Source organism: Pipistrellus hanaki (genome assembly GCF_964339955.1).
Source record: "Pipistrellus hanaki genome assembly, chromosome: 3".
Lineage (NCBI taxonomy): Eukaryota > Metazoa > Chordata > Mammalia > Chiroptera > Vespertilionidae > Pipistrellus > Pipistrellus hanaki.
Window position 1 is genome coordinate 101,821,369 of NC_140505.1, and position 21,304 is coordinate 101,842,672.

At 43.0% G+C, this 21,304-nt stretch overlaps 1 protein-coding gene across 1 annotated transcript in view; it reads left to right on the plus strand.

Annotated features, from left to right (window-relative positions):
* Nucleotides 1-2,032: 2,032 nt before the first annotated feature.
* Nucleotides 2,033-21,304, plus strand: part of USP12 (ubiquitin specific peptidase 12) — a 65,913-nt gene continuing 46,641 nt past the window's right edge. The window contains exons 1-2 of the mRNA XM_084878692.1: nucleotides 2,033-2,401; nucleotides 14,851-14,931. Of these exons, the coding sequence (XP_084734818.1) occupies nucleotides 2,354-2,401; nucleotides 14,851-14,931 (129 nt within the window). The 5' untranslated portion in view covers nucleotides 2,033-2,353. The remainder of the gene's footprint in view (nucleotides 2,402-14,850; nucleotides 14,932-21,304) is intronic.

Sequence of the window (21,304 nt, forward strand, 5' to 3'; positions counted from 1 at the left end):
TCATGAAGGCCCCAAAGAAGTCAGAGGTACTCAAACTCATTTTTCTCTAGGCATAATCAAGCACTTTGTAAAACTGATACAGATAAAAACTGTTCTAAGCTCAGATGCTTCCCCCCACCTTCCACATGAGCTTTAGGTGCAAAAGTATGGCATTTTAGCAAAATATTATGTTCAACGACATTATATATAGTTACAAAAACACTGGAGGGCAGCGCATAGCACATAGAAGAATCTCTCTTTTTGTTGTGCCTCTCTGATTGACCTTAAGCTGGGGAGACAAGGCATGACGAGATTGTGCAATTAGGTTCTATGATATCACCTGCAAATTTAGATGGCTATAACATCAAATACAACTCCAGATAATTCTATCAGAAATTCATTTTTAAAAGGCCTTGTTCTTCCATAAACTTATGTAGAGAGCTGGTGGCCTCTGTTCCTGTAACTTTTAGGATTCACAGACAAGGCAACATGGTGGTGAGCACTGTAGATGGAGGTGGGCTTAAATTCTGGGACATCAGACCTGTGTGCTGGAAGAGAATAGCAAGTGGGGAGGACATGATGACAACAGACTTTTATCCAAATGGGCCAGATAGGATCCAGGAGCATTGTGACAGTGGTAGGAGGCCCAGGCAGGCCCTGGAGGTTTAAGTAGAATGGAACACAGTAAATAGAATTCAGGAAAAAGGAGGCAAACACCCACATTCCTGAATCTGAATGGGTGGTGACAAACAGGGTCCTAACCACTGGCTTGCATATCATGCAAAGAGGGAGGGTTCCAACTAACATGGAGGCAGGTGCCTGGAGAACCAAGCCAGCTACAGTGGAACTTGGCTATGTCCTATTTGCATTTTTCTCTCCTAACAAGCTTATACTGAAAATCATTACAGAAACAGAAGTCATGTACCAGAAATCTTTATTTTTCACCTATTTTTTTTCTTTGCATGCTTTGTTTTGTGTTTTGAATACTTTGAACCTACGATGTGAAGCATATTTGATTTTAGAAGTTTGTCTGAATTCAGTTCCTCAGCCCCACTGAAATGGGGGAACCCAGAAAAGCACCCCCCATTAGTACGTTTCACCAATCAAAAAACATTACAAGCTTACTAATATAAGAATTTATAAAGTTATGTTACACACTTGAACTACTTTCTCAAATAGAAAGAAATAAAGCTGACTTGCTTGACATGAATAGAGTAAAATAAATTTTATAAACGTAGAAAAGAGGAACTATACCGCTAGCTAATAATGCTTAAATGTTTCTCACGGGACACTTCTCATTTGAGAGACGTCTGGTCTTGGTAACATCATCATCATTGGGTTAAGATCTCCATTTTGCCATTCAACTTTCAGGATTTTATGGCCAAGAGGCAGACATAAGGCAGCTACGCCCCCCTTTCCCGACCTCTTACCATTACTTACCTTTCTTCTTAATTCAAAGAGGAATACATAGTTTCTTTTTTTGCCTCTTTCATTTTTATGCATTTTGCTAAGCTGGGAGCTTTGACTCAGGCGATCCCAAAGAAATAAACCACCTTACATTTTGTTTAGTGCCTGGAACGTTGGACTACCTGGGTTATTTTAAATGTACAGAGGCAGGTTTACTGCCACCCCACTCAGAATTATCCAGATCACTGCCCCATTTTCTGTTTCAGCAGTGAGATATAACTGTCCTTTCGCTCTCGATGGAGGTTGCGGGTCAGTCCCTCCGGGGATTTGCACATCCCTTTTCCCCTTTCATTCCTAACCACCCCCCCTAACCCGCCCCCAGAGACCCGCACCTCCCCAGCAGCCCCCATCACCTAGAGCTCACGCTGACTGCAGCGGGCTCTAGGACCGCGAGGGACGCCGGCAGGAAGCGGCGCCTGGCCAAGCGCCGGGCAGGGCGGGCTCCGGAGCTCCCCGCAGGCGCGCTCCGGGAGGGTGGGGTGTGCGCGGGGCGGTCCGGGCGCGCGGCGGGTGGGCGGGGCGGGGCGGGGCGGGGCGCGCCGCCGGGCCGCGCAGCCGCGGAGCGGGCGGGGCTGTAGGGCCTCGGCGGCGCCCGCTCCCCAGCGCGCTGGGCGGGGTGTGTGCCGGGCGGCTTCGCGGGCAGGCGCGGGCCCCGAGGCGGCGGCTGCGCGCCCTGCGCCGGGGAGGAGCCGGGGGCGGGCGGCCGGCGGGAGGGGACTGGGGCCCGCGGTGGGAAGTGCCAGAGTGCCGGCGGCGACGACGGCAGCGTTGGCAGAGCGGGCTCGGTGCGTGGGTCCGCGGCGGCTCGGGGTCCGCCCGCGGGCTGCGGTGCGAGAGGGCGGCCCGGCTCCCCTTCTCTCCCGCCCGCCGCCACCGCTGTGATTGGGTGGAAGATGGCGCTGGGCGGATGGAAATCCTAATGACAGTCTCCAAATTCGCCTCCATCTGTACCATGGTAGGTGCGGCAGGGGGCGGCCCGGGACCTCCGGGGCGGGCTGGCGGCGGGCCCGTCCCCGCCCTCCGGCGTCCGCGGGCCCGGAGGGGGTGTGGGCAGCGGGGCAGTTGGACGGCGGCGGCGGGCGGGGAGCGCGGGGATTAGCGGCCCCGTGGACGGGGCGGCGCGAGGGTGACGGGGTGGGGGTGCCTGCAGGTCGTCGCGGGGGGCGGGCCCCGCTGAAGTCTCCCGGGCGCGGGGCCGAGCGGCGGGCGCACCGGGCTGGAGGCGGCCCGGCGGGCCGGAGGGAGGAGGGCTCCGGCGCGCTCCGCCGCGGTCCCGCCGCCTGCGGAGCCGGGAGGTGGCCCGGGCGCGGCGGGGGTCCGCGGCGGGCGGGCGGGGGCTCACTCCGGCCCCGGGAGGACGGGAGTCCAGGGCAGACTCCCTCCCGGCGCCCCAGCCCGGCCGAGACCCCCGAGCCGGTGCTTAGGGAGAGGGGTGTCCGTGAAGATGGAAACTTTAAATAAGTGCTGAGGAAATTTTCTCCATTACCACTATTTCCCTTACCCAACCTTGTGTCCAGGTGGCAGTCTTGTCTTTGGGAATCCACGTTCGTGCCGCACGCAGCTTAAGCTTTCCTGTCATTTGTTTACTCGAATCTACCAGGCGCATCTGTGTGTGGCTTGAAGTATTCCTATGCAAGGTCTGGCTGCAAAATTATGGTCTGTGTTCTCTTATTGGGGTTTCTAAATAGACTTTAAGGGCAAAGTGCTAATGCCTGTTGAAAAGTCCCAAGTGAAGCAAAACGTTGGGTGCATGTAAATCTTGGTGATTTTGTGCTTAGCCAGGAGGACCACAATTTCCCACCGATAGGGCACATTCGTTTCAAGCTCTTTACAAGCTTACATCTGAGAATTATAATTATGGGCCATCACAGAGAAAAAGTTATTCTTTTCAGCGTGAGCCTGGTAATTATGTTTTAAAAGAATTTTGAAATCTTTCCTTAGGTTTTGTCTTACTAGCCTTTTTATTTTTATGCACCCGACTTCGTATAGGAGATTCCCCAAGCAATCTTCCATTTAAGGGTGGTATATTTTATATACCTTTTTAAAAAGAAGTGGTGAATCAGATCCGCAAGATGCGTTAGAAGCAGATTCTATACTGCATGCTGATGAACAGTATTAAAAAATGGCTGAAATCAGGTGGGATTAAAACCTACAGCAGTGATTTTCAACCTTTTCATCTCATTGCACACATAAACTAATTACTAGAATTCTGTAGCAAATGAAAAATTTATTTTTTGTGCTCTGACAAAAAAATAGATATACTTTTGATTCATTTACACTGATGGCTATTGTTGTAGTGGCTGTTATCATTTTTTTTATTTTACAGTCTAGGAAAAGAGGTCAATGCCCTGACTAAATAATTAGATATTGTATGTTTTTAAAATTCTCGTGGCACACGGTTTAAAATCACTGATCTACAGGATATCAGGAATCATATTGAAGAATGAGTCATTGGTGAATTCATTTCCTCAAATAGATGTTTGTTTTTCTCACAATTTGTATTTTAGGAGGTATTGATATTAAAGGAACTATATTAACATGACTTTTGAGAGTCACTTAGATTATTTTTAGATATTCCAGTTATTCTATTTCAGAAGGAATATGATAATTAAGTCTTTGAGAGTGATAATCTTGCCAGATTGCTGAGCTACACAGATTGTTGGGTCATAAGTTCATTGTCAAAGTCTCCTTCTTCGGGAGTGATGTGTTACTCTTTACCAACCTTTCATTGACTTGGGTAATATCAGGTATACATTTGGCACCCACGAAGGCCCTTGTTGGCAAACTTCGGCTCACGAGCCACCTGCAGCTCTTTGGCCCCTTAAGTGTGGCTCTTCCACAAAATACCACAGCCTGGGCGAATCTATTTTGAAAAAGAGGCATTAGGAGAGGTTTAAGTTTAAAAATTTGGCTCTCAAAAGAAATTCAATTGTTGTACTGTTGATATTTGGATCTGTTGACTAATGAGTTTGCCAACCACTGCTCTAAGGGCTAAATACTGCTGAATGTTAGGTAAAGAGCAGTGATCAAGACAGCCTCTGCTTTCATGGTGTTTATAATGTAGTTGAGGGAGACACACAATATTCAAATGAAAATATTAGTGAATGCAAAATATATTATAATCAGATTAGGAAAATGAGGCACAAAGAGATTTGCCAAGTCAAACATGAGTAAGTGGGGATTCTGATCTCAAGAACATAGACTCCACAGCTCTTCCTAGGGCTTCTACTCTGGGGCATTAATTATATATGATGTCTGCGTATTATTGGCAAATACAAAAACACCAGTGCTGGGCCAAGTGAGATTGTTTCAAAAGTAATGTTAAAATTGTGTCTGTCTATCTATATATATATATATATATATATATATATATATATATATATATATTTAAATAAAAGTATATTTTATTGATTTTGTACAGAGAGGAAGGGAGAAAGATAGTTAGAAACATCGATGAGAGAGAGTCATCGATCAGCTGCCTCTTGCACACCCCCTACTGGGGATATGCCCGCAACCAAGGTACATGCCCTTGACCGGAATCCCTTCAGTCCACAAGCTGACGCTCTATCCATTGAGCCAAACCTTTTTCGGCTATATTTATATTTTGTTGTGCTTCCAAAGTAATGCTAAATATCTAAAAGTAATTTGCAATTTTATCCTTTAAAGAAAACTGTAACTTACCTTCTGAGAATTACAAAATTAACAATCAAGGAAAATGAAGATATTTACTTCTGTGCTTTTATAAATGCTATTTTTCTAGGTTTTGAACACTCCGTCTCCCCCTTTGTCTAGTGAATTCATACCTGTCTGTCAAGCAGATAGCCTTACCTGAAAAATCGTACCCCTGTCCATCCCCATCCTGCATTCCCCCTTCATATAACTAAACTGCATTTTTGTTATCTCAGTAGCACTTATCATATGTAATGTGTTGTACATTTCCCTCTTATCTGCTTTTTAGATTGTGAAGGCTTAAGGGGAGGGACTGTCATTTATTTCTGCCTTTTGATGGAGCACTAACTTCTGCATATAATAAAACAGTTTCCAGAGTCCTTGATACCTGAGCGAAGTGAGTTTGGTTAAACATGGATGAGGTTGGAGGTGTGTGTAGAGTGATGGAGAGAAGAGGGGCTGGACGGAAAGAGAATGATAGTTCTCAGAGATTCAGCAGCTGTGGAAACACTTATGATGAATTAAAAACTTTATTCTGTAAATAATAGAGTTCACATAATTTTTTCATTTGTCAACATAAGGTTGCAAATTGGCAGTATCTTAATTGGGTTAAATAGCTGTGTTAAAAGCAAATCTTTCAGATGTGTCTCTTTTTGACCACTGTTCTGCTTACCTGTGAAAATTAGTTTGCTTTACTTAAGTTAGCCTGAGTCAAATGAGTGGTTATGTTTAGATTGCCCTGAATAAATTTGCAAAGATATCTCTAGAAATGCCTCTTGTTATTTGTTCATGAAAAATACATTTTCACTATCACATGGTGTTTATTTGGCTACTGAAGTAATTTGAAACTTTCAGGGCCTGGCACAGAGTTGCTACCCAATTTTTAATATTGTACTTAATAATGATGAAATAATGGGAAAAGTGGCCAAAACCAATGAGAGGCCTATGCTTTGAAATTGAGATGGAAGTTCTAGAGCGATATTTGGTGGCCTAGGATTAGAGAGTATAGTATGGATCCTGGCCATTATTGGAGACAGGGCTCCGTAAATGTTCACTCGCTCCCACTGTGATAATTATTATCCCTTCCTATGCGGTGGTTATAGGAGTCATAGTTGGGAAGGGATTGTTGGGGAGGGACTGGATAAAAGAGAAGTTGCTGCAGGGGAAGGTAGGTAGATCATGAGGTGGCACTGGCCTGGCTGCTTGCTCACCTGCATCCACGGGGTGAGATAGGTCTGTTAGAATGTGGTGTCAGTGAGGCCAAGGCCACAAGTTAGCTAATTAGTGGATCTAACAGGTTTACCTTGAGCAAGCCTGTATATATCATGTTTCCCCGAAAATAAAACATCCTCCGAAAATAAGACCTACTTAAAGGTTTCCTTCTGAGTGAAATATAAGGCATCCCCCTGAAAATAAGGCCCCCCCAGGCTCTGTCTCAGAATGAAAATTAATTTACCGTAAACTGGTCGCTAGGGCCGCCCTGACTGGCATCTAGCAACCAGTGACATTACGTGGTGGAGTCCTGACATCACTGCTGTGTGGAGGCGGAGCGGAGTTCGGAGTGAGCGGTGAGCGCGGGGCAGGAGAGGGGAGAAGACTTTTGCAGGTGCCTGTAGAAGAACAGGAGGATTAGAGCGGACAGGACACGGCGAAGGTGGTGAGTGCTGGTCTGTCTCTGGTGACACTACCTGATGCTCGTGGCCGCCCTCATGATGACTGAAGGTTCTCAGTCAGTGGCAGACCCTGCTCCAGCCCAGATCCAGGCCCCAGCAAGCCCAGTGACAGTCCCCAGGCAGGCCCCAGGGGGTAAATGATAAAGGGGTAGGGGGGACGTCTGGTGAAGGTGTTCAGTGGCACAGGGTGGCAGGAGGGGGATCACCTAAAATGACACAGGAGGATCAGAGGGGGCAATCAAAATGACACAGGAGGAGTCGAAACCGGTTTGGCTCAGTGGTAGAGCGTCGGTCTGCGGACTGAAGGGTCCCAGGTTCGATTCTGGTAAAGGGCATGTACGTTGGTTGCGGGCACATCCCCGGTAGGGGGTGTGCAGGAGGCAGCTGGTCAGTGTTTCTCTCTCATCTATGTTTCTAGCTCTCTATCTCTCTCTCCTTCTCTCTGTAAAAAATCAATAAAATATAAATAAATGAAATAAAAAAAATGACACAGGAGGATCAAAAAGGGTTACTGAAATGGTAATCCCCCCTCTGACTCTCCTGTACCATTTTGATTCCCCCCTCTGATCCCCCCTGTGTCATTTTAAGTGATCCCCCTCCCCCCACCTTGATACCCCAATTCCTTTTTTTTACCCTTAGAAATGAGCGTAAAAAGAAAAAGCTACTCGGTGGAGTACAAGAAAGGAATCGTGGAAGACTCTTGGGGCCAAAATCTTACTGCTTTCTGCAAAGAGAAGATGTTGAGTATCCGATTGGTCTGAAAATGGCAAGCAGAGTATGGTAACCTCATTGAACAAGTGGACAAGGGAAATGCTAAAAAGCACAAGTGTGGATCAGGTCAGCAACCATTATTTTCCGAGCTGGAAGACCTGATCTGTGATTGGGTTGTTGACAGGAGAGCAAAGGCTTTGGTTGTGAATAGGGCTCAGATTCAAGAATTTGCCCTTGCAATGGCACCACAGTTTGACATAGCCCCCGAAGACTTCAAAGCATCACAACACTGGCTGGATAATTTCCTTCAGCGAAGTGAACTGTCTTTAAGAAGATCTACAACATTGTTTAGGTTGGAAGATACTCAAGTTATTAAGCGAGCACTTGCATTCAAGTCCTTTATTGATGATGCTGACTTCTCTAAATACAATCTTTCCAACATGATTGCTATGGATGAAACTGCAGTGTTTATGGGCCAATCATCTCAAACAACAATTGAACAGCGGGGTGCCTCCTCAGTGTACATTCCCTCCACTGCTTATGAAAGTGCACGTGTTTACTGCAATTCGTCTGGATGGCACTAAAATCCTACGTTTAATCATTTCTAAGGGCAAGAAGGAAAAGATTGAATGTGCTTTGGGTGTTTTTATTTTTGAAACTGAAAAAGCCTGGGCCACACAAGCAGTTAAGTGGGTCGATTTAATGCTGCCGCTTGTTATGTGAGGGAGCCAAAGAGGTCTGCTAGTCTGGGATGCAGCCAGCACTCACAGCGCTAAAGACATGAAGACATTTCTTCGCGAAAGAAAAATAGATCAGATAACGATTCCCGCAGGAATGACGGCCTAGCTCCAGACTCTTGATATTGCAATAAACAAGCCATTCAAAGACAATTTGCGCATGGAAATTAATGACTACATTGAAAATAGAATGGAGAGAAATCAGCCTGGAAACTTTGTGAAACCTAAATTGCAAGAAGTTATGACTTGGGTGAAGAATTCATGGGAGAAAATCACTGACAGTTGCATTGCAAATGCACTGCGAGCAGGCTACCTTGACAAGAAGTACTCATTTAAAGACAGTGCTATTGCTAAACATGAGAGATTTGGTCCACTGATTCTGAAAGAAATGGAGTCACAGGAAATTCCCCAGGAAATTCAGGAATTGGATTGTTATGATGATGTTCCAGAAGATGATGACATGATTGTCCTTGAATAAATGAGTAAATTCTTGATACTGTGGGATTCAGTTTGTCTGGTTTGTGTTGACAACTACTGTACTACCGTACCATATACAGGTAATAAATTTCCTTTATTTTCATTTAACAATAAATGTGTACCATATTCTTCATGGAAAAATAAGACATCCCCTCAAAATAAGACCTAGAGCATCTTTGGGAGCAAAAATTAATATAAGACACTGTCTTATTTTTGGGGAAACAGGGTATTACACAGTTCCTCTGCAGCTTTTCACCTAATGATTTTTAGCAACTGTTGATATCCATTGCCTAGATCCAGCATTTCATTAGCGATTCAGAATAGAGTTTTAATTGCTATTGTGTTTCTTATTTTAAAGAAATGCTCTAAAACAGTGGTCGTCAACCTTTCGGACCTCATGGACCACCATTGGTCCGCAGACAACTGGTTGGCGACGGCTGCTCTAAAAAACATGTAGAAAGAATGTAGATATATTTATATCATATTTAAAGCTATATACATGGAAAATACAGAATATTTTCATCATTGTACTCCCAAATAATAATTTTTGTCAGGCTAAGTTTTACATAAAGTTTAACTTTTTCCTACCTAAACATAATTTTGTGATATTTCAAGTGAATAAATACCTGGGGTTCTTTTAGTTGGAAGTATTGTTTTTGTTTTGACATTTGAGTTATAATATAATATATCAACTTTATAAGTTAGAATGATTACATTAATTTAGATTTGTTATGTCTTAACTGAGAATATATCACCATAGTTAAATATTACATTCTCATAGAAGACATTCATAAGAAAATTGGAAGCAAAATAAAATGAAATTAACAGTACAATTCCTTTTATGAATTGTATATTGTGCCTATAGATTAGTAGTTGTGCTGTACAGTTCACCTTTGAACAACACTGGTTTGAACTGTGCAGCTTCACTCATATGCACATTTTTTTCAATAACTACCTAGGCAGCCACCCTCTCTATTTCTCTGTTTCACATGTGATTCTACCAACTGTGGATTAAAACCAGTATTTTAAGTCCATGGTTGGGAATTGAGGATGTGGAGGCTGACTGTATGTATTGCACTGTGCATATACGTATATACGTATATAGAAGCCTAAGTGACCAGCCTACCGATCAACCGACGGACTGACTGGTATCTATGGTGCGCACCGATGCAGGAGCTTCTCCCTGGTGGTCAGTGCGCTCCCACAAGGGCAGCATCGCTCAGCCAGAGGCCAGACTCATGTCTCATGGTGAGTGTGCCTAAGCTGTCAGTTGGACATCCCCAAGGGCTCCTGGACCGCGAGAGGACACAGGCTGTGCCGAGGGGATCCCCTGCCCCCCTGAAGTGCACGAATCTCGTGCACCGGGCCTCCAGTTTTATATAAGGTAATTGACTATCCATGGATTTGGGTATCCAAGGTGGGTCCTGGAACCAATTTCCTGTGGATATAGAAGGACAACTGTAGTTACGTTTTTGGGGAGCCAAAAGTTGTATGTGGGTTTATTCTACAAACAAAATTGTGCATTGCTAGCTCTTTTAAAAGGTAGTCAATATGAGGCTGTACAGCTGCATGGAGTTTATAGGATGGTGTATTAGTTTCCTAAGGCTTATGAAACAAGTATTACAAACTAGGTGGCTTAGAAGAAGGGAAATTTATTGTTACACAGTTCTGGAGGCCAGAAGTACAAATTCAAAAGTGTTGGCAGAGCTGTGCCCTCTGAACGTACTAAAGAGAGATCTATTCTAGGCCTCTCTCCCAGCTTCTGATAGCCTTAGGGGTTCCTTGGCTTGGAGATGACTGTCTTTCCCTGTATCTTTTCACCTTGTCTCCCCTTTGTGTTTGTGTCTAAATTATCCCTTTTTATAAGGATACCACTCATTAGATTAGGGTTCACCTTAGTATCCACATTTTAACTTGATAATTTCTGTGTAGACCCTATCTATACTAATAAAAGATTAATATGCTAATTAGACCGGACAAGTTCTGGACATCCTTCCTGACGAAGCTGGGGGAGGGAAGCCATCCCGGGTCCCAGTTGCCAGAGGGAAGCTGGTACCAGCAGGCAGGGGAAGGAAGGCCTACTCTTGCACGAATAAGGTCACATTCTGAGCTACGAGAGTTAAGACTTCAGTATATCCTTTTTTTAGAAATACTGCTTTAAGGTTCGTCAGGAGTAAATAAGATAGTGCATATCAGATATCCAGCTCAGTAAATGTTAGTTCCCTTCTTCAATTCTTTAGGTGTCTGCTGGGAACCCTGTATTTATTTTAATGGATGATTGAACTCATAATCACAATGTATGAATTCCCTATATCAGCAGAATGAATTTTAGTAACATAGTACATCTCTTGATTTGCCTGCACATTCTCTTCTTACTATAGTAGAAAACCCCCAGTTAATTTTTTAAAAATTACTTTATTGATTAAGGTATCATATATTTGTTCTCTCCCCCCCCCCCCCCCATTCCCATCATAAACCCCTCCCCACGCATACCTTCACTCCCCTATTGTCCATGATCACTGGTTAGGCTCATATACATGCACGCAAGTCCTTTGGTCCCAGTCAAAATTTAGGTCAGTTTCAGGGTGAGTGGAAAGGGGAGGGGGAAAAGGCTGGGGTAGGTCTGGCCAGCATAGTGGTAGTGTCACTTGAAGACAAGGATAGTCAGGGACTGGAAACCTCTGACAAATGCACTTCTCCTCTCTAGGGACTAAGAGCCTTAGTAGTCTTGAATTATACTTATCTCTTCCTTGATTTAGCCTCCTGCACACCCCCTATTGGGTATTGAGCCTGCAACCTACCCCGGGCATGTGCCCTTGATCAGAATTGAACCTGGGACCCTTCAGTCCATAGGCTGATGCTCTACTCACCGAGCCAAACCGGCTAGGGCTCAAATTAAAATCTTTTAAAATGACTTTATTATATTTAGATACTACTTTACACATGAGGAAAGAATACATTAATCAACTTTTTAATCTTTTAAGGATTCAAATAGCTAATTTTGTTATCTATCAAATTAGGGTAATATCTAAAAGGGTTGTTTTGAAATTAAAATAGATCATATATGTAAAGTATCTGGTGTATTATTTGGCCCATGATAGATACTTAATAAATGGTACCTATTATTGTTATTGTGTCTATTTGGCCTATAAAATATATTTAAAAAATAATAATATAACTCTCTTTTAGTCACTGTTGATATTTACTTGATTTTTTTTGTAATGTACCATTTTGATTCCCTTCCTTTTCCATATATATATATGTTTTTTTAAACATATTTTATTGATTTTTTACAGAGAGGAAGAGAGAGGGATAGAGAGTCAGAAACATCGATGAGAGAGAAACATTGATCAGCTGCCTCGTGCACACCCCCTACTGGGGATGTGCCCGCAACCAAGGTGCATGCCCTTGACCAGAATCGAACCTGGGACCTTTCAGTCTACAGACTGATGCTCCAACCACTTAGCCAAACAGGTTTCGGCCTTTTCCGTATATTTTTTAGTTTTCTTGGGGATTACAATTATCTTAAATTGATGACAACCTATTTTTAATAATACCAATAGTACACTAACACTCTGGTTCTATACACATCTGTCTCTACATATATTAATGATGCACCCATTAACACAGTTTTCTAATTGTTGTTTAATGTGTTTTCTTTTTATGTTATACTAGAGGCTCGGTGTATGAAATTCGTGCATGGGGGCGGGGGGTGTCCCTAAGCCCAGCCTGTACCCTCTCCAATCTGGGACCCCTCGAGGGCAATCTGACATCCCTCTCACAATCCAGGACTGCTGGCTCCCAATTGCTCGCCTGCCTGCCTTCTTGATTGCTCCTAACCACTTCTGCCTGCCAGCCTAATCACTGCTTAACCACTCCCATGCCAGTCTGATTGATGTCTAACTGCTCCCCTGCCAGTCTGTTTGCCCCCAACTTCCCTTCTCTGCTGGTCTGGTCACCTTTAACTGCCCTCCACTGCAGGGTTGATTGCCTCCAACTGACCTTTCTTGCAGGCCTGGTCCCTCTGAACTGCCCTCCCTTGAAGGCTTGGTGCCTCCCAATTGCCCTCACCTGCTGGCCATCTTGTGGTGGCCATCGTGTGTGTGTGTGTGTGTGTGTGTGTGTGTGTGTGTGTGTGTGTTTTGATCTTTGACCACATGTGGGGAGCCATCTTGTGTGTTGGAGTGATGGTCAATCTCCATATTACTCTTTTATTAGATAGGATAGAGGCCTGGTGTATGGGTGGGGGCCAGCTGGTTTGCCCTGAAGGGTGTCCTGGGTCAGGGTGGAGGTTCCATTGGGGCGTGGGGCAGCCTGAGCGAGGGGCCTGTGGTGGTTTGCAGGCCAGCCACGCCCCCTGGTGACCTAAGCAGAGGCCCTGGTATCTGGGATTTATTTACCTTCTACAATTGAAACTTTGTAGCCTGGAGCAGAGCCAGGCCTCCTGCTCGCTCTGGCCGGCAGCCATTTCTGTTGGGGTTTGTGTATCTTCTATAATTGAAACTTTGTAGCCTTGAGTGGAGGCCTAGGCAGGCCAGGGTGTGCTCTCTGTGGCTGCAGCCATCTTGGTTGGGTTTATTTGCATACTCGCTCCTGATTGGCTTATGAGTGTGGCTTGTGGGCATGGCTTGTGGGTGTGGTAGAGTGCTGGCTAATTTGTATATTACTCTTTTATTAGGTAGGATATGAAAAAGGGGGGGGGGTTAAAATAAAAAGTACAGGTATGTATGGGAGGGCGGGCAATGGTAAAATATGTACACAGATAATAATTTAATAAAAAAATAAAATAAATGTACAGTTATAAGATAAATGAGTACTGGAGATGTGATGTACAACATGATGACGATAGCTAACACTGCTGTATGATATGTAAGAAAGTTGTTAGAGTAAATCCTAGGAGTTCTCATCACAAGGAAATATTTTTTCTTTTTATTGTATCTGTATGAGAAGATGGATGGATGTTAATGAAGCTACTGTGGTAATCCATTTATAATATATGTAAGTCAAACCATCATGCTGTGTATTTTAAAATTATACAGTGATGTATGTCAATTATTTCTCAATAAAACCAATATAACTCCCAAAAGTGCAATAATACTTTAACATTTATCTGTGTTTTTTATTTTTCTACATGACTTTGAGTTATTGCCTAGTGTCTTTTCATTTTAACTGGAAGGGCTCCCTTTAGTATTGTAGGATAGGTCTACTGGTAATGAATACCCTTAGATTTATTTTGGAATATCTTAATTTTTCTTTTACTCCTGAAGAATAGTTTTGACATTTTTAGAAATTCGTTGACAGTTTTTCTCTCCTAGCACTTACAATGTTATCCCCTGCTTTCTGGCATCTGGTTTCTGATGAAAACTCTGCTCTTAATCTTGCTGCAGATCCTTTGTGATGAGTTTCTTCTTTCAAGATTTCGATTCTCTCTTTATCTTTTACAATTTTTCTGTAATGTATAGATCTTGTTGAAGTTTTTCTGTACCAAATTTGTTGAACTTCTTGGATGTGTATATTCAGGTCTTTCATAAAATTTGGGAAGTTTTGGGCCATTATTTCTTCAGGTTTTTTATTTTTTATTGTTGCTTTCTTCTTTCCTTCTGCCTGGGATTCTCATGCATAAGTTGGTATGTTTGGTGGTATGCCATAGGTCCCTCAGTATCCGTTCATTTTTCTGAATTATTTTTTCATTTTGCTCTTTAGACAATAATTCCAACTGCCTTATTTTCGAGTTCATTGATTTTTTTTCTCCTGCCTATTTAAATCTGCCATTGAACTCCTTTATTGAATTTCTTATTTCAGTTATTATACTTTAAAAAGAAAGCAAATAAAAAATCTGGAATTATTATAATTATAATCTCTTTATTGACGTTCCCTATTTATTCATACAGCAGTCTCCTGATTGTCTTTAGTTCTTTTGTTTCCTTTTGTTTTTGAGTATATATAAGACAATTGATTTAAAACCTTTGACTAGTAATTTCAGTGACTGAAATTCCAGAGGAAGGGAATGGAGGCTGTGTTGCACACTCCTCTCTATTTTTTTTTCCAGTAATGTTAGGTAGTTATAAAGAGCATAGTTATTTAAAGGATGTTTTTATAATGCCTACATTCATTGTGATTTTATTTTTGTTTTGTAGGGCGCCAATGCCTCGGCATTAGAGAAAGAGATTGGTCCAGAACAATTTCCAGTCAATGAGCACTATTTTGGATTAGTCAATGTAAGTATTCATTGATGTTTAGCCTTCAGAATTATGTTTGGAAGTAGGTTTTAAAAATGATGAATGCATTTCATAATTCATTAAAGAAAACATGTTCATTTTTATCAGTAGACTTAATGCCAAGAAACTTGATTTGGAATTTTTAATTTATCTTTAATGTCAGGGAACAAAGTTATCTGATGACTTAAGTGTCTTAGAGATAGAATAGTTTCTACTTATAAGCCTGATGTTTCCTATTTTGTGTCAAAATTTTCTCATAACCAAAATTTCATATGGTTTAGACCAAATGATCTCCTGATTCTTTCAGATCTAATTAAATGTCTACATATAAGTGGTCCAAATAGTTTAGTCAATTCCTCCATGTGTTGAGATAGGGTCTTTGTCATTTTACCTCTGACATTGTTCTAATATAAATATAAAAGTACAAAGTATGGGGGAAAAATACATCCTCAATCCTTGTGGAGATAATTCTAGTAATTATACATTTTTGAAATTTTGGAAGAACCCGCTTTAGAATTTTTAACACTTCTGCAACATCAGAAAACACCACAAATCTGTATTATATAATTATTGTGGTAATTAATATACTATTGTGCTATACTGTTAGGTGCATCCATGGTGAGTATTTAAAAATATGCTACATATGGTGTTACAGGTAATTAAGTTAAATTGAACAAAATTGGTGTGTTGCTAAATACTAGTATGTAATTATGATGTGTGAGATAGATTTCTTGTGTGATTGGGGAAAAGCAGTTGGAGTGACATGTATACCCTCACCTGCTCTGGGAATCACATCTGCAAGTGTAAAGCTTATCACAAAGAATAGGCAGTCTCCACCCTCTAGCCCCTCTGCATTGAAGACTACTTATTACTCCTCAGACTATTTTTTTCTGGGATTTATCCTTAGATTATTAAAGTGCTTATACTTCTTTTAAAATTCTGCTATTTAAAAAAACAACAATAATCTATTGACTTCCTGTTAGGACAGATAAGAAATTTAGTTCTTTTTCCACCATCCCCTGTTACTTTCCCAACATGGAATTGCTTTATTTTTCTATTAATTTCCATTTACTCTTCCAGTTAATCTTCATCAGAACTAAAAAAACAAAAAACAAAAATATTTTCTCAATATCAATTTTCACTGAACATGTCCATTAGGCAAATTCTCCCTTCCTTGGAGCCTTCTGTCCTTCTGTGCAGCCATTGCCTGCCCTTCCTTTTCCACTACTTGGACATTCCCTTCACGTTTCGTCTTTTCTAGATCCTGTTTTCTTTTTCAGTTTTCTCCCTGGCTTTGATGAATACATTTTACAGTAGATTCTTTAGGAAGTGTACATGGGAGATAAACTTTGAGATAAACTATGTAAATTTTTTAAAAAATATATTTTTATTGATTTCAGAGAGGAAAGGAGAGGGAAAGAGAGAGAAAATTCAATGATGAGAAAGAATCATTGATTGACTGCCTCCTGCATGCTCTACACTGGGATCGAACCTGCAACCCGGGCATGTACCCTGACAGGGAATCGAACCTTGACCTCCTGTTTCATAGATCAACATTCCACCACTGAGCCATGCCAGCTGGGCTAAAAATATTTTTGTTATTGTAACAGCTACATATAGGTTTTAGGTTATAACCTTCCTGAGGAATTTTTAAAGGCCTTATTGTATGATTTTCTGACTTCTGTTGAGAGGGCTGATACCATTCTGGTTCTTTTTTTTTTTTTTTTTTTTTTTTTTTTTTAAATATATTTTATTGATTTTGTACAGAGAGGAAGGGAGAGAGTTAGAGAGTTAGAAACATCGATGAGAGAGTCATCGATCAGCTGCCTCTTGCACACCCACTACTGGGGATATGCCCGCAACCAAGGTACATGCCCTTGACCGGAATCGAACCCGGGTCCCTTCAGTCCCCAAGCCGACTCTCTATCCATTGAGCCAAACCGGTCTCGGCTCATTCTGGTTCTTGATCTCTTCTGTATGTGGCTATCTCTCCATTGGGTCTGTGGCGTTTAGGATGCTCTGTATCTACCATTCACAATGTTCTGAGTTTTCATGTGACTTGATCTCCTCCCTCCCATTATTTCATTGGGCATTTATGTACCTGTTCAGACTGATAATTTCTTTTCCTTAGTTTTAGAACATTTCTGATTCTATTATTTGAATAATTTCTTTTCAATTAACATAATTTCTCTGTTCTTTTTTTTTTATAATACTGTTAGATGCATATTGAAACACTTAGACTGATTCTCTATATTCCCCCTCCCCCATTTTTGATCATCTGCCTTTTTAATTCCGCATTTTAGATGATTTCTTTGACTTTTTCTCAACTCATTACACTTTTTATTTCTTAGACTGTTACTTTTGCTTTTTTAAAATTTTTTAAAATATATTTTATTGATTTTGTACAGAGAGGAAGAGAGAGGGATAGAGAGTTAGAAACATCAATGAGAGAGAGTCATTGACCAGCTGCCTCTTGCACACCCCCTACTGGGGATGTGCCCGCAACCAAGGTACATGCCCTTGACCGGAATCGAACCGGGGACCCTTCAGTCCCCAAGCCGACGCTCTATCCATTGAGCCAAACCGGTTTCGGTGCTTTTTTAAAATTTTTTATCTTGTTTCACAAAGGCAGTATTTTCTGTTATTTTTCTCAGGTTAGTATTTATAGTTTTTGTTGTTGCTGAAGTTTTCTTATACTTACCGGATTGTTTCTGAGTTGTCTAGTGATCAAAAGCCTCATTTCAATTCTGGGTATGGCAGAACCCCAATTTCTTTGGTGACTCACCTTTATTTGGTTCAGACTCCAATGCTAATATGTATGTTGAATTGTAGTAAAGTTGTGCCCATTGACAGTCTCCCAAAAGACCCATTTTTTAAAGAACAATCATCTCTATAATAAAGAGCCAGGGTGTAATGACCAATCATGATCAAAGGCTGACCATCCTGAAGTCAGCACTGGGTTGCCATGACGACCTAGCACTAACTATTGCGGTTGCAGGCCTGGTGACCCAGCAGTGATTGCTGAGGGGGCTTTGAATCAGGCCCGGAAAGAGACCTGAAGAGAGAAGCTGGGGCTGATCTGTAGCATCTGTGGCAGCTTTTGACCAGCACTTGCCTCTCTCCCCTAGCCTGGCCAGCAGCCCTGCCTCCATTTCTCTACAAGCCTCCACCGGGACTGCTGATCAGCCCTGCCTTTCTGATCAGGCCCTGTTGTTAGGCCCAGAGACACTGACTAGTATAGAAACTGGCCAGGCAGAACCAAATCTGGGTCAACTGTGAGGAGGCAGTGACTGCCTACGAGACAGCTTTTAACACTGACTTGCATAGAAACTGACCAATCAGAACTAAATCTGGGTCAACTGTAAGGAGCCAATGGCTGCCTAGGAGGCGGAACTTTTGACGCTGACTGGCATAGAAACTGACCAGTTAGAACCAAATCTGGGTCAACTGTGAGGAGCCAATGGCTGCCTAGGAGGCGGAGCTTTTGATGCTGACTGGCATAGAAACTGACCAGTTAGAACCAAATCTGGGTCAACTGTGAGGAGCCAATGGCTGCCTAAGGGGTGGAGCTTTTGACGCTGACTGGCATAGAAATTGACTAGTTAGAACCAAATTGGCCAGCAGAGGAGGACAGTTGACAAGATCAGGCTGGCAGGGGAGGACAGTTGAGGGCTACCAGGCTGGCAGGGGATGGCAGTTGGTGGTGAGATCAGGCCAGCAGGAGAAGGCAGTTGGGGGCAACCAGGCCAGCAAGGGAGGGCAGTTAGGGGTGATCAGGCAGGCGGGCAGGTGAGTGGTTAGGAGCCAGTGGTCCCAGATTGCGAGAGGGATGTCCGACTGCTGGTTTAGGCTGATCCTGATCGGGCCTAAACCGGCAATCGGACATCCCTCAAGGGGTCCCTGATTGAAGAGGGTGCAGGCTGGGCTGAGGGAACCGCCCCTTCCGTGCACAAATTTCATGCACCAGGCCATTAGTCATAATAAAAGGCCAAGAGGTGTCACGACCAAATGACTGGTTGCCATTGACTACTTCTGGGTCCCTCCGTTCCTCCCTCCCAGCCCACAAGCAGGGGTGGGACGGGACTAGGGACTGGCGAGCAGGCTGAACTCCTGACCTCTTTGTTCCTCCCCCAGTCCACAGGTTCTGATGGATCAGCGATGGCAAATGGGGGAATCGGAGTCGGTGGTGGGAGGACTGGGTGGCTGTCAGGCTGTTGGGATCATCAGCTAATCCCTGGGTGCTTGGGGGATCAGGCCTTTGGGAAAGCGGGCATTACTAACTTCACCTCCATGTGCATGCACCAGGCTAGCCACTGATGGAACGTGCTGCCCGCTAGGGCTGCTCATGCCAGGTTGGATACCGGTAGGTCATGGGCAGCCCCACAGCCTCTCAGCACCACAAGCCCCAGCAGCAGTGGCGGCGGCACCTGTGTGAGCGGCTCCAAGCAGGCAGCGTGTTCCATCAGTAGCCGGCCCAGCACCTGCTTTCCCACCTGAACCCCTGAGCAGCTGGGGATGAACTGGTGATCCCAGTGGCCTGACAGCCAGGCAGTGGAGGTGGCGTTTGGCCTGGCGACTGGTGAGCAGCAGCAGATGGCCCTGATCACAGAAGGCTAGGCCTAGGGACTATATCTTCACGATTTAATCGTGTGCTGAGCCTCTAGTAGGATTACATATTAAAAGTCGTTTTGCCTTTAACCTTTGCCAGTATAAATACAGGCTGGGCCGAGCCAGTGTGGCTCTGTGGTTGAGCGTTTTTGTTTGGATTCCTGGTTAGGGGGCAGCCAATTGATGTTGACATTTCTCTCTCCCTTTCTTTCTAAAATCAATTTTAAAAAACCAGTTAAATATAGACGGGCAAAAGTAAGTTTACAGTTGTTTGTATGGAAAAAAATACAATAAATAATAATATAGAATACACTCTGTGTTTTGTATACTGATACCCTGTTTCCCCGAAAATAAGACAGTGTCTTATATTAATTGTTTCTCCCAAAGTTGTGCTAGGTCTTATTTTCAGGAGACGTCTTATTTTCTGGGAACACGGTAACTGTAAACCTACTTTTACCCCATCATGTATTTCAACTTTGTGTCTAACTATTTTTTAAAAATTATTTTAAGTGGATTTCAGAGAGGGAGAGAAAGAAACATCAATGACAAGAGAGAATCATTGATCAGTTGCCTTTGCCTCTTGCATACCTCCTACTGAAGATTGAGCCCACAACCTGGGCATGTACCCTCACCAGGAATTGAACTGTGATCTCCTGGTTCATAGGTCGATGCTCAACCACTGAGCCATACTGGCCAGGCAACTTTTTATCTACTATTACCACCAACTTTGTGTCTAACCTTTTTTTTACAGATAGCCTCAAAACAAGTAACACAACATACTAGATAAAATGAGTATTAAAATTCTATAATGTTTTTTTCTGTTTTTTCAAAATTGTTTGTTTTGTGTGTGTTTTTTTTTTGTTGTTGTTGTTAATACTCAACTTGAGGATATTTTTTCCATTGCTTTTAAAAGAGAGTGAAAGAGAGAGCAAGAGAACGAGAGAGAGAAAGAAAGAGAGAGAGAGAGAGAGAGAGAGAGAGAGAGAGAGAGAGAGAGAGAGAAACATTGATATGAGAGAGAGACATCAACTGCTTGCCTCCAGCACAAGCCCTGTTGGGGATAATGAACAAACCGCAACCCAGGTACATGGCCTGATCAGGAATCGAATCATGACCCTTCAGTGCGTGGGCCCACCTTGGCCAAGGCTCTGCTGTTGTTTTTAATTTAATATAATAACAGTATCAAAATTTCATTGTTGATCGTCTACAAAATGGGTTTCTATGAAGGTACCATTTTTTTTTAACGTACCACTTTTTAATTTTTTAAAAAAATGGTACAGCCACTTTATTTTTATTTATTTATTTTAAATCCTCACCTGAAGATATTTTCCCATTGAATTTTAGAAAGAGTGAGAGAGACAGGGAAAGACAGAGAGAAATATCGATGTGAGAGAAACTTGGTTGCCTCCTGCATGCATCCTGACCAGGGCCCAGACTGGGGAGGAGCCTGCAACCGAGGTATGTACTCTTGACTGGAATCGAACCTGGGATCCTTCAGTCTGCAGGCCAATGCTCTATCCACTGAGCCAAACCGGCTAGGGCAGAAGATTCCATTTTTATTGCTTCTCGTGGATTAATCTGAATGCAAAAGATAATCTTTGTGTTTTTCCCTAAGCTGAGTAACTGAAATTCAATGAAATCGAGAGAAGCAGATGGCCTGGCCGGTGTTGCTCAGTGGCTGAGCATCAACCTATGCACTAGGAGGTCAGGGCACATGCCTAGGTTGCAGGCTCGATCCCCAGTAGTGGGCGTTCAGGGAGGAGTC